Source organism: Strix uralensis, chromosome 25 (assembly GCF_047716275.1).
Source record: "Strix uralensis isolate ZFMK-TIS-50842 chromosome 25, bStrUra1, whole genome shotgun sequence".
Classification (NCBI taxonomy): Eukaryota; Metazoa; Chordata; class Aves; order Strigiformes; family Strigidae; genus Strix; species Strix uralensis.
Window position 1 is genome coordinate 5,718,113 of NC_133996.1, and position 13,100 is coordinate 5,731,212.

The 13,100-nt window shown below is 52.8% G+C and overlaps 1 protein-coding gene across 16 annotated transcripts in view; it reads right to left on the reverse strand.

Annotated features, from left to right (window-relative positions):
* LOC141954788 (microtubule-actin cross-linking factor 1-like) overlaps nt 1-13,100 on the reverse strand; it is a 146,023-nt gene that overhangs the window by 66,284 nt on the left and 66,639 nt on the right. For 15 of the 16 annotated variants that reach the window (XM_074894707.1, XM_074894706.1, XM_074894705.1 and 12 more), the window contains exons 36-45: nt 7,426-12,729; nt 6,782-6,931; nt 6,138-6,353; nt 5,882-6,031; nt 4,837-5,070; nt 3,251-3,400; nt 2,927-3,160; nt 2,032-2,259; nt 1,085-1,606; nt 563-739 (exon numbers count right to left, since the gene is read on the reverse strand). In XM_074894707.1, the coding sequence (XP_074750808.1) occupies nt 563-739; nt 1,085-1,606; nt 2,032-2,259; nt 2,927-3,160; nt 3,251-3,400; nt 4,837-5,070; nt 5,882-6,031; nt 6,138-6,353; nt 6,782-6,931; nt 7,426-12,729 (7,365 nt within the window). The remainder of the gene's footprint in view (nt 1-562; nt 740-1,084; nt 1,607-2,031; nt 2,260-2,926; nt 3,161-3,250; nt 3,401-4,836; nt 5,071-5,881; nt 6,032-6,137; nt 6,354-6,781; nt 6,932-7,425; nt 12,730-13,100) is intronic. The other variant, XM_074894692.1, reaches the window with a different exon arrangement.

A 13,100-nucleotide genomic window follows, 5' to 3' on the forward strand; every position in this document is an offset into this window, starting at 1 on the left:
AATCCTTCCTAAGAGCCAGTCTGACCCTGCCCTGGCGCAGCTTGAGGCCATTCCCTCTTGTCCTGGCGCTGGTTCCTTGGCTCAAGAGACTCATCCCCCCTCTCTGCACCCTCCTTTCAGGGAGTTGGAGAGGGCCATGAGGTCTCCCCTCAGCCTCCTCTTCTCCAGACTAAATTAAGTCATTAAGAAAAATAATAACATAGGTTGGAAGGTCCAACCCCACACTGCAGGCAGAGCTGGATCAGAGGGTCTGGGCAGTCCCAGCACCCAGCCACCCTCACGGGGAGGAATGTCCCCACCATGTCCTGCTGGGTTGTCCCCTGTGGCGGTCTGTGACCGCAGCCCCTCGCCCTTGCTCTGAGCACCTCTCAGAAGAGTCTGGCTCCACCTGATTCACAGTGCCGGGACCTGCTGAGCCTGCAGGTTCATCTTTGCACTCAAGCAGCTAAAAAAACGAATGGGCCGAGTTTCTTTCCTGCCGCTGACTGCTCAGAGCAGCAGTCAAATTCCCAAACAGGCTCCAACACTCCCCCCTCCAGGAGATCACCCAAGGACCCCGAACCTTAGCACTGGTGAGTTGCTTTTGCAGAACGGCCGGATCTGAAGATACCGTCTCTGAGAGCAGCTTCCCAACAGCAGCTTCACTCTCCTGCAGCCACGTCCTGAGAGACTCTGCCACCTCCTGGAACTGCTGGTAGTGATCCAGCAAGGTGTTCAGGTGGGAGCCAAGCTTGGTGCACTGCAAAGGAGCAACAAGATGTAATGGGAGGATGAACACTGGCACAGAGCAACCTGGGCACTGGCAGAAATCATCAAGAAAGAAAAATCAATTAAAATAATGACCTTGCCATATGTGTTAAAGGAATTACAGGAGGCAACATGTAGAGCAACACCAAGACAGAGGGTGTTACTCCTGCCCAAGCCCTGAAGAAGACAATCCCAGTCCTACAATCTACATATGTGCTAGAAGTCCAGCCAGACACTCAAGAGAAAGGTCCCTCTGCCATCCCTGCTCATTTTATGTGCACAGGAGGAAAACAGCTCCCAGGGTTCAAGTCGCAGCCTGGCAAAGCCCTTCCTGTACCTTAGAGTGTAGCGTGGTGTACCGCTGTGTTGCATCCTCCAGCTTGCTCCTGACCACGCTCCCGGACACCGGCGGCTGGGACCCCGCGTCCCCAGCAGCTCCCTCCACATCCAGCACTTTCTGCCCCGACATGGTAACGAACCGCAGGTCGCCTTTGTGGGAGATCACGTCTTCTGAGAAGCTCCCCTGCCTCAGGAGCAGCTGCCGGAGGGCTGCAGGGTCACTGTCCCCCTTGTACATCCCCTCCAGATCCTGCTCCGCTTGCGTCAGCCACGCCTCGAACTCCCCGTGATCCCGTAAGAACTTCTGCAGCTCGTCCCGCAGGACTTGCACTTGCTTCAGCCGTGTTTCCGACTGCGAGAGGGAAGCTGCGTACTGGTCCTTCAGCTCTGCCAGCCGGTGCCGGAGCCGGTCCTGCTCCTCCCCAGCCAGGCTGTGGCTGTGCTTGTCCAGGAAAGCCTGCGCCGACTGCGTGGCCAGGATGACGTCCTGCTGCTGCGACAGCAGCTCCTGGTGCTGGGCCTGAAAGATGCCGGCGAGCAAAGGTGATGCTTGTGACCGAGGGTCTCTGCTCACCGGCCACGCATGTGGCTGAGCCGCCACACCCCCCGGCAGCACCAGCGAGGTGGGGGAACACCCCAAGGCTGGTGCTCTGCCCACAGCAGAGTAACCCCTTTCTGACCAGGATGGGCACCTTCTCTCGTTACCCTGATTGCACCGTGCCGTGCCACCCACCCCCCAACACAGAGGGCTTCCTCCAGGAAGCCAAGCAGGGACTTCCCAAGTCCCTTTCCTTTCCCTTTCCATACGGAAAATCACCCTGAACACGTGTTTCGGAGGCCAGACCCGTCCAACACCCCGTCCTGCTCCCAGCTGCATCAGCAGCCAGAGGCAGGGGCAGTGCGTCGGGCAGAAAGCTTTGAGAGGGACGAGGTGTCAGTCCTGACCTTCAGCCTCTCGTACTGCTCATCCAGGCTCTCTGCAGCGCTGTCTGCTCCCACGATGTGGCCGTCGGGGACGTCCCGAGTGCCTGTCCCAGGTCGCGCCCTCGGTGCTTGCTCGATGGGGTGCGGTCTGTACTCCAGGAGCCCTCCCTTCTGCTCCAGCGATGCCACCCAGTTCAAAAGGGAATCGATCTTATTGCTGTTCTCCTGCAGCTCTTTGGCAGCTTTCACCTGAAAGTGCAAAGGCTCCAGATGAGAATGACCCATTTTATGCACGTTCAGCAAACTGCTGCATGGGGGAGGGAGACAAAAATCAACCAAAGAAAAACCCCGAACAATTTTCCAGCCACAGCAAATGCCTGAGACACTCACAGACCTCCACAACACTTTGTGGCTCTCCGGAAGGAGGGAAGGTGCAGAGAAGCTGTGAATAAACTCAGCCTCTCTGCTACGTTGCATTTCTCACCCTGATCTAACCCAGGGTCTCCACCCCGAAGGGCTGCATCTCCACACGCAGCGGTGTGAGCATCGCTTTCCCCGCCAGCGTGGAGGTGCCCGATGCTCACGTTCCCACTAAAGGTCAGCCCAAAGGCAGAGCAAGGTGCCTTTTACTCCCCCATTTCCTCCACAACCAGCTCAGCTGCAGCTCTCAAAGCATTTCACGAGGGGGCACAGCGTCAGTGCCCCACCTCGCCCAGGGGACAGAGAAGAACAGTAAATTTCACAGAATCACGGAATCATCTGGGTTGGAAAAGACCTTGAAGATCATTTAGTCCAACCAAATTTCTTTACACCACATGACCCAGATGAATACCAGGGCCCAAAATGAATCTGCACCGACTGGACCTCACTGTCCATCTCAAGCAGAGCCCAGGGGCTACGGCTCTTTGCACGTCACCTTTTCAGTCTCCTGCTGCACTGCAGCAGTCACAGCACTCTCCAGCTCCTTCTGGGCCATCTCCGTCCTCTCCTGCAAGGACCGGTACTGCTCCTTGGCACGCTGGAGCTTCTCTTGCAGCGCTGCCAGCTCCCCAGGCTCCATCTTTGCCTTGTTCTCCTCCAAAAACTCCTCTGTGCTTTTCAGGACGCTGGCGAAGGAGGCAGCTTGGGTGTGCATGTTCCTCTGCAGCTCCTAGGCGGACGACGCTGTCAGGCTCCACACGCTCCCGAGGCAGCGCTGAAGCCTCTCTGCCTTCCGCCCCCCATTTTTTAAAGCACTGACCTTAACATCGCTTTGCCTCTGCTGCAAGGCAGACAGGTCCCCTTCGCTGGCCGCTCTCTGCTGCTCTGCCAGCGTGTCCTCTGCCTGGCACAGCCAGCGGCTCAGCTCAGCCAGGCTCTGTGCCCGGGCTGCCTGCTGCTCCTGCAGCGTCTGCGGGCAGAGGGAAGGGGAGAGGGGACAGTTAGTACCGGGGGTACCTGTGGTCACACACGTCGCTGAAAAGCAAGGCGAGAGGTTACAGCTGGTGCATTTCCTGAAGATGAGGATGCAGCACAGAAAACGGCTTTTGCAGCTCTCCACGTGCTCCCTCTCTCTCTCAGGCTCACACGCTGTGGGAAGGGGCCGAGGTGCCCAGTCCCTGCCGAGCAAAGGCTGCTCCCTGCATGTTCGCCACCATTCCAGCAGGTTTCTCTTCCAGAAGCCCACTGAGCTCCAACGTGGAGCTACACTCCAGGTCACGCACTCCTCTCTCGGGAGAGCTCAACCAGAAGTTTCTCTGCCTTTTCCGTTCAAACATACAAACATTAAAACTGCAGCAGAAACTCATCAAATGAGAGGCAACAACAACCTGAGGTCAGGTAGCACCACTGTGGAGCCCCAAACAACCTAAGTAGGGTGGGTTTTTTTTGATCCTGGGGTTGGAGAGGGAGCCCGGGAGAGAGAAAGCGTTTCTGTAGCTGATCCAGCTCCTCTGTTTTGCTGCCAGAGCACAATACAGAAGCGCCTGTTTGAGCAATTGAGCATGATGTGACCTGAGAGTCCCTGCAACATTTTCCTGTTCCCCTTTCCCAGGGGAGATAAAGGTTTTTTGAGTTTCACCGGGCATTTCAGCAAGGTGATGTACAAACTTGTGCAAAACACTGTGTTTCTCCCAGTCATAAGATAAACAACAGAAGCAAATTGAAAGAGCCTTCTTAAGAGCTCTTCAGCTGCAAAGCGAGTTCTTCCTGGGTTAGGATGGGCGCACACTCAATCTGAAAAAGCAAAGCAAACTGGTTAATATACACACACACTCCAGAGAGGACAAGCAAGAGTTACAGAGAGCAACTGTTAATAAAAACCACATTAATCCTGTCTTGGATAAGAGGATCCATGCAGTGATGGGTGCTGCAGCAACACAGCAGAGACTGGAGGACCTGCTTTTGTAGCTGCCAGCTGCCTTGATATATCATCAGCTGTTTCTCTAGGACAGCAATAACTGACTTGTGCAGTGGAAATAAAGACATTAAAACTGCCAGGTGTCTGTGGTGGGCCCCCTGCACAGGGATTTTCTGGTGGGGTTACAGAGACCAGGGTTTATTCCACCCAGCCCAAAGCAACCTGATGTCTAGCAGAGGACTGCCCGGCTGCGCTACCTAGACCTCGACAGGGCTTCATCTTTTGGGAGGAAAAGGACTTTCTGCTTGGGAGTTACGTGGTAGGAAGAAGAAAGACTTTAGAGGAAGCTCATGATGTGCAATGAGAAGTCATAAACTGTGAGTAGCATGCACATGAAATCCCAACTACGAGGTGTCTCAGCACACGTTCTTGTGGCCGGGAAGCGCTTCAGCGAGCAAACGGCAGCCAGGAGGCAGATGTCTCACAACCTTCACCTGATCCGTCTGCTCCACTTGCTGGAGACAGACCTGCAGGACCTCCACCCGCGCCGTCACGCGCTCCGACAGGTCCCGGAAAGCTTTCTGCAGCTCGTTGAGCAACCTCAGCAGCTGCCTGCTCTGCTGAGGGGTTAAGTCCTGGGCGTGCTCTGAGATAAGGAACTGGATGTCGAAGGCAGTGGCGTCGAGCTGAGACTTGGTGTCAGCAAGGGGCTCTTTCAGCTCCTGAACGGGAGAGAAAAGACCTGTCAGGCAAAATGACTCCGCAGCCAGTGCTCTCCTGCACTGCCAGCTTCAGAAGGGACACGCAGACAGTGTGCACCCAAAATAAGTGCTTTGTCACCAGAATATATTCCAGAAACCTCAAATGCTCCCAGCAGCACACTCAGCACCGAGGTGACAGCATCTCACCGCAGCAGTTTTCCAACGCTCCTCTGCACCGGGCCTCCAGCACCTTGCCAAGAGGTTGCTTGGACCGTGCGTGTAGGGCTGCCCTTGGGTCTGAAGATGACCCAGACCTGGAGCTGCCAGCAGCCCCATCCGGTCCCCGGTGACTCCCTGTGCCACCACCACCTCTCAAAGCCTTCGATCCCCTGACCTCCACGCAAGGTGCTACCTGCAAACTGGAGATGCTGAACTGACCGAAGCCTGAGAGCTACCGTGAGATGATGAACAAATGAGGAGGGGAGCTGGGGCTCCTCATACAGTCGCTGGAGGCCAGGGCGGGTGTGATGGAGGGGGCTCTTGGAGGAGGAAGCAGCTCTCTCCTCAACAGTCTGATGGGAATCCCTCCCAGTCACTCAGCCCCCACCTCACACCTGCATTTGAGCACGTTCCCCAAACGGCCAAAGCAGATGGTTTGTGTATTGTGCAAACAAATGACTTCGGAGCAAGTACAATATCGTTGCTCCTCCCGCAACAAAGGATGAGGGCAAACCCTTGGTAGGCTCCAGGAGGGAAGCAGGATTAAAAGCTTCTCCTCTGCACAGAGGACAGCAACTTCATCAGGCAGGATTAGGGGCATTGCCATGGTTACCTTATAGTGTTGCAGGCAGCGACTCAAGCTGTTCGCATCAGTCGCGTGGTGGTAATCGCCGCCGTCCAGCGACTCAGCGGTGCCAGAGACCCAGCTCAGCAGCTCCTGGAGCTTGCCCTGGAGAGTCTCGTGATGAGCCAGGATTTTAGCCTTAAAACCAGAAATGCATCATTTAAAGAAAGAGCAGAGCGCTCCGGGGAAGGAGCGTTGGGTTGCTTGGGGCACAGCAGGCAGCGGGGACAGTTGCCAGCTCTACCTTTTCTTTTTCTGCTGCCCCGCGAAGGTTTTGCAGCCGGGACTCCAGGACATCACTCGCAGAGCTCAGAGACTTCTGGAGGTTCTTGGCATCCTTCTCCAAAGCCTTCAGTAATTGCTCAGGGACTTCTTCAGGGGGGTTGGCCACAATCCACTTCACAGCGTCCAACTCCTGATTCACTGGGAAGCTCAGCTCCTGCAGCTCAGCGCCCAGGGCCTGAGGCAAGACAGCATCGTTATGTCTAAGACACGGTGACTTCATCTTCCCACTGCCAAAACTGAGGAGAGGTTTTGGAAACCCAGCTCCAAACACTGCGTCTATCTGCTAGAAAGATTCATCACCATCCTCCAGCCCTGCTCAGCTGCCAGCACTCCCCTGTCTTTCTCCAGGCTGTAAAATTCATTTCAGCCAAGCTTAGGTTATTGTCTAAGCAGGGAGGAGAAGGTGAGACAGAGGCAGTGCTAGAGCGGGGAGGGATGGGGTTTGCATATAAATGCCTGTTAAACCTGAGCCTAACCTCCCTGGCTGGCTCCCAGAAGCAGGGAGGAGGTGCAACGGCTGTGCATGAAGCTGGGGAGAGGGGGATGAGCTCTGTCCTTCAAACGTCAGCCAAGCCTAGCTAAGCCTGGCCCAGCCTCGCTCACCTCTGCCTGCTGCAGCAGGTCGTGCAGGGCTGCCAAATTCTGCTCTGCTGGCTGCACCCGTTTGATTCTCATCTCGATATCTCGGAGCATGGAGAGATATGATATCAGCTTCTCATCGTGCTCCAGACACATCTTCTTGCTGAACATGATCTACAGAATCAAACAGTAAAACAAAACCTCAGATTTAGACAGAAAAGAAAACAAAGGATTACGTATTATTCTTTTTTTCAAAGAAGAAATTTGTTAACAACATTCCATTTCAGGGACTTTCCACTCGCTAGTCTTATCTACAAGATTTACTACAGGAAAAATAAAACACATGGCTCTTTTTCCAACATAAGCTTATAAATGGCAAGAGATCTCTGGTGTTACAATAAAAGTGCCAAAAAGAGAGTCCTACTTATTAGTCATTTATAAGTAATGCTCTAGCAAAAAGAAGCCACAACTAAGCCTTGAGTGTTTGCAGTCATACATCACCGGGTCCTTTGCCAAATCCATTGCAGCTGATGCTGCAACATCAAGCTCACACATCCCCTCCTCATGCTCTGGCTGTCCTCTCTGCTGAGGAGCTCGGACAGATTTATCATCAAACTTACACAAATAGCTCATAAAAAATGTCAAAATAGTAAAAAGCATCAATTTACCTGGGCTGGTCTCGTGGATTCTCTCGAGGTTTCCAGCAGCTCCCCCTCCACTATCACAGGTAAGAGCAAGCCCCGATCGCCCGGAGCCAGCTGCCTGGTCCTCTCCTGGGGTGCTTCTCCTTGGGATTTTGGGGGAACAGGGGCACCTCCTTGGCCTGTGCTGATCTCCACAGTTTGTTCTTGCCATGTCTCTTCTCCGAGCTCAAGGACTGCAGAGATTTCCTGAACTTCTCTGGGTTCCTCTCTGATAATTAATTCATCGGGCAGTTCATCCGCTGCAGGGGCTGCAATGGACACGTCACTGGTGGGTTCCACCTTGGTGCCTTCCTGCATCACCCCCTGCTCCAGCCTTGATGTTACCGAGGAGTCGTGACCATTTCTGATCCCACCTTTCATCACCTCTCGAGCTTCCCCTTGTCCTGGGGGAACAGGGAACAGCTGACCCCCAGCAAGGTTTCCTTCACCTTTCTCAGAAATTGCTTTCTTTTCTTTTCCATCCCTGCTGCTCCCCAGGCGCTCGGCCGTGTCCCTTGCCAAGCCAGCAGTAATCCTGGTGGTGGTTTCATGTTTTGGTTCTGGTGTGTTTGAGACAAAGTCCTCCTCCTCCTCCTTCCCTGGAATATCTTTGGAAATCGGAAAAGGAAAGGACTGCTTTTCCACAGAAGATTTCTCCAGCTGAGCGCGGTCTCCTGGGATACCAATCTGCTTCGCTTTCTTTTTCTTGCTTTTCTGTTTTTGGGTAGGTTTTAGCTCAGTTTCACTTGTTTTTTCTTGACCAACTGGGCCTTCTGCACCCAATCTCAGGGTTTCTCCTTTGATGTGCTTGACCGTTTTTTTACCTGCAGGCTCATCTCCTGCAGGCTCCACAGGGATGCCACCCTCAGGGGGTTCCCCCGACTCTGTAGCACCCATCTCTGCCTTCCCTCGACCCGCAGTAACAGACGCCCTCGGGGCTGCCGGCGTTCCCCCATCCAGGCTGCCCGCTCGCTCTCCTTGCTCAGAAGCCACCACTGCACCTTCTTCACCTGCCACAGCTCCCTCTGCACTTACAAACCCTCTCCTCCTCCTCCTCTCCTCGCTCTCCTCCGCACTGTGATGCATCTCCATGTCCAGCAGCAACTGCTCTTCCGCCAATCCCAATCCCGACACTTTCTCTGTCCCTCCATCTACTTCTTCCCTCCTCGTTTCCTTCCCCCACGCTGCTCTCACCTGGAAGCTGCTTTTTGCAGTCCCTTTTTCCATAGCTCTTACTACCGTCTCTTCAGGGCGAGATGCTGTACCTAACACTGAGGGGTGTTCTGGAGTCAGTTCAACCTTTTCTTGGGGCTGATGTGTTAGACCATCCTCTGCAGTTTCTTGAGGTTTTGATTTCCCTTCTGTCGGTGTCATTGGGGATCTCTTGGTGGCAGAGGCTGCACCTCCAGCCGTGTCGTAGCTCACGGCTTCAGATCCACCTTTGTGCTCAGCACCATCAGACTTCTTAGCAGCACTGGTAGAGATGATGACATCTTCCTCTTTGGGAGATAATTCTTCCATTTTTTCCTGGAAAAGGTGAGGTTTGTCTACTTTGCAGACTTCAGAACCATATTTGTCTTTGGATATTTGTGCCTCCTGAAGAGTGGCAGCTATTTTTTGGCTAATCAGTTCTTTTTCAACAGCTTCCTTTAAAGCCAATCTTTTCCCACTGCTAGCATCAACAATTCCCCCACTCCTCATCTGGTTGGTGGCAATGACTTTGGCCATCTCCTCATCCAGCAGCCCTTGCTCCACAGCAGCCCTCAGGGAGAGCCTCTTGCTGACAGTACCCTCCACCACCCCCCCGCCGTCTGCCTGAGCCTGCAGCAGCCGCAGAGTGGGCAGAGGGTCCACCTTCCCCCGCCTCACTGCCTCGGCGCACGTCAGCTTCTTCCCTGTCTCCTTATCCTTGATGGCTCTGAAGGGATGGACCTCCAGATACCTCTGGCCAGATTCGATGTCAATTTTACACTTCTTTATGAACTCTGAGTAAGGAACGACCATGCAGGTCTCGGGATCTACAATTCCTTCTTTCATTTCTGAAGATGACAGGACTTTCTCCATAACCTGCTTGGGCAGCAAGCCCTCCTTTACAGCTTGACAAAGTGCCAGTCTCTGGCCTGAAGCAGGATCAAAAATGCTTCCACTCCCAGCCTGGATTTCTTGCACTTTCCTCTGGAAGTCTGGACTAAGAAGCCCTAACGATACCGCCTGAAGCAAGGGCAGCTTCTCCTTTGTCACTGGATGAACATAGTCCTGCAGACACACGCTTTCAGCTTTCGTGAGTTCGTTACATAAATCCTGATTGATCAAACCATGTTTCATTGCATCCTTTACAGAAAGCCTCATTCCAGACACGTGATGGATGATTCCCCCATCAGCAACCTGCTTGGTCAAGAGCTGAAAAGCTTTTTCCTTTTTCAGGAGCCCTTTTTCAACAGACTGTGCAACAGTCAAAGGCTGCTTGGTTTTAGGATCCACAATTCCACTGGTCTCAGCTTGTAAGCTAATGAGCTTCTGTCTGGTCACCTCATCAGTGCCTTTCCCTTTAGAAGCCTTCTCCAGCTTGACCAGCTCTTTCTGACTTGTTGGCTCTATGAGGCCCAGATTTGAAGCCAAAGTGACCGATATTTTTTTGCCACGTTTCAAGTCAACGATCCCTCCAGTAACCACTTGCCCTTCCAAGATCCTCATTGCTGTTTCCTTGTCCAGAAGGCCAACGGCAGCGGCATCCTTGATAGAGTAGACAAAGTTATTGCCTGGGTCAAGAACGCCACTTATCGCTTTGTCAGATGCAAGTACCTTCTGGAGAAGGTTCTCATCCATCAGACCTTCTTCAATGACGTCCTCAGTGGTTAATGATTCACATGTATGAGAGTCAAAGAAGCCACTGAACATCTTCATCTTCTCCATTAGTTTCACAGCTGTGTGGCTGGGCACCACTCCATGGGCTACTGCTTCATTCAGAAGAAGAGTCTTCCCTGTCTGCTCATGGATTATGCCACCACTTCGGAGCTGCGTCAAGAGCATTTCCAAAGTGTCCTCCGCCTCCTGCTCTGCAGGGGCTGGCAGGGATGTTTCATCAACACTCTCATCATCTAGTACTTCTTCCCCTTCTCCTTCTTGCACTTCCAATACACTTTCGATGTTTCCACTTTGCCTCTCTATTTGCTCTGCCTCTCTGGTTTTAGGGAGCACAGCCTCCTCTCCTCCCAGCATGCCATTCTCAATTGTTTCCTCGTTTAGCAAATAAATCTCTCTAACGTCTTCTGCCTCTAGTTCAGGTTCCTCCACACCCTGAGATCTCTCTGCCATGATTTCCAGTCTATCTCTGCTTTCTGAAACGTCCATCAATGTGCAGATTTCACTTTTCACAACAACTGTCCCACTTCCTGATGCCCTCTTCTGATCTTCAGTATTTTCCACTCCACCTACTGGAGTAGGCTGGGACTCTTCTTCTGCCTCAATCATGATATCCTCTGTTTCTCTGAATCCACTACCAAGGTCACCAGGATGTCCTGGCATCGATAATTTTACCTGATGTTTGTCCTGATGTTTGTCCTGGCTTGTAGGAGCTACTTGCTCTCTTCCAAATCCAGCATCAGTTTCACTTTTGATGGTGGCCTGTTGGGTGTAAACCTGCTTTTGCTCCTCCACGAGCAGGATATCTTCTCCCTCCTCTAACAGAAGGCTTTTAGGTCCCATCACCACCTCCCCATTCTCCAAAGCAGTTCCAGGTGGCAGGACTTTTTCGCTTTGTTCTTTTGAAGGAGCAAACTGAAACTCAAGCTGCTGCAAAGCCAAGCCATTGCACGGCTCTCTTTCAAGAGTTGCATTTGCCTTTGTCTCCTCGAAGTCTTCACTGCCTTCCAACGTGTGTGCACAGGACCCATTTTCTCGGGTTTGGATGAGGGCTTTAGTGAGGTTGTTCAACTCGCCATCCACTAAGAGCAGCTTCTGGCCATCATGGATGTTGATGTAGCTGTGGGTCATCAAGTGGAACATCAGCCTTTCATCTTCACTGCTTAGCAGAGGCTCACTTGGCTCTTTGTGACCTGTGGGACTCCTTCCAGAAGAGCTCTGGCCATGCCTGCTTCTGCCTGGAGAGCCAGCAAGCTGCACGCCAGCCATGACATCAGGTATGGCTGTTGATTTCAGCTTCTTCGCCACATCTCTCTCCAAGATGCCGTGTTCAACTGCTTTCTTCCAGGACAACACCTCAGTGGTTTCTGGTATAAAGACAGCCTTAATGAGCTGCCTCTTGCTGAGAATCTTGTAAACCAACTCTGTAGACAAGATTCCTTGCTCTAAAGCATCGGCAACCGGGATGATCTCCCCTGTCTCTGGCCACAGGAGCCCCATGAAGGACCACAGGGATTCCAGGACCACCAGTGCAATCCTTGGTGCTACCAACTCTTTCCTTACAGCTTCATCAATTGTCAGCCTCTCTCCGGTGACGGTATCGATGATGCCACCTGTCTGAAGCTGCCGGATAAGAAGCGTGCATGCCAAATCCTGGTCAATTAAATTATGTCTCACGGCCTCGTCCACAGTCAGCCTGTGCCCTGTCCTGGGGTCAACAATGCCACCAGCAAAGAGGTGGGCTTCCAGCAACCTGACCGTCACCTGCCTGTCTATCAGCCCTTCCTGGACAGCACGGAAGATGCTGACTTTTCTGCCTGATTTCAAGCTCACCATCCCACCCGCCAGCTGCTTGATGGGGAGCAGCCTCAGTCCAGTCTCTTGGTGGATGATGCATCGGTGCATGAGCTCGGGCAGACTGATTTTCTCAGCAGTGTTGGGGTCAATCAAATCCTTGCTGCTCTCCAGGTGAGACAGAAGTCTGGAATAAAGCTGAGGGGTAAGAAGCCTTTCTTGCACCGCTGTCTCCATGCTGATTCTGCCCTGATGGACTTTAAAGCCCCCAGTGACGAGCTCAGCTTCAAGAATCTTTAGCCCAATGCTCTCACTGATCCTCCCCTCTTCTATCGCAGCAACGACAGGTAGGAGCTGCCTCCTTTCACAGCTGACTTCTTCCACCCGGTGGAGAGCATCCTTCAACTCCTGCAGCACCCGGAACATCCTGAGATCGATGATGTTTCTTGCTAGACCTTTCTCCAAGGAGAGTTTCTCATTGGTCTCTGGAACAACTAAGTCAGATGTGATAACCTGGGCCTCCAAGAGGACGAGGCCAGTGTCCTGATCTATAAGACCTCTCTGCATAGCACCAAAGACAGGGAATATTTCTACTGTGCCAAGATCGATCACTCCTGCCACTGCTTCGCTCCCCTAGAACAGAAAGAGAAGAAAAAGAATTAAATCAAAATCGAGCATTTCCAGCACTCAGATTGCATGAGTTCCAGCGAGGTCTCAGTTTTCCAAAAAAAAGTTAAAAACCCCTAAACAGGCTAGAAAGGAGTCCCAAAGTGTCTGAAATGCAACTCCAAAGGCATCATAGCACGCAAACTGGTGCATTTGCTAGCTTGCACATTGTCAGCAAGTTTTAATGCTCATCGAGTCCATCACCCAGGGCAGCACTGAGATGCTTCCAACAACCGCCAACAGTAACGCAGCAAAGCGGCAAGCAGCAAAACCCAGAAGTGCTCCTAATGCTCCATGGAGAAACAGAGGGAAGGAGACTGACAAGCACACCAAAGCCA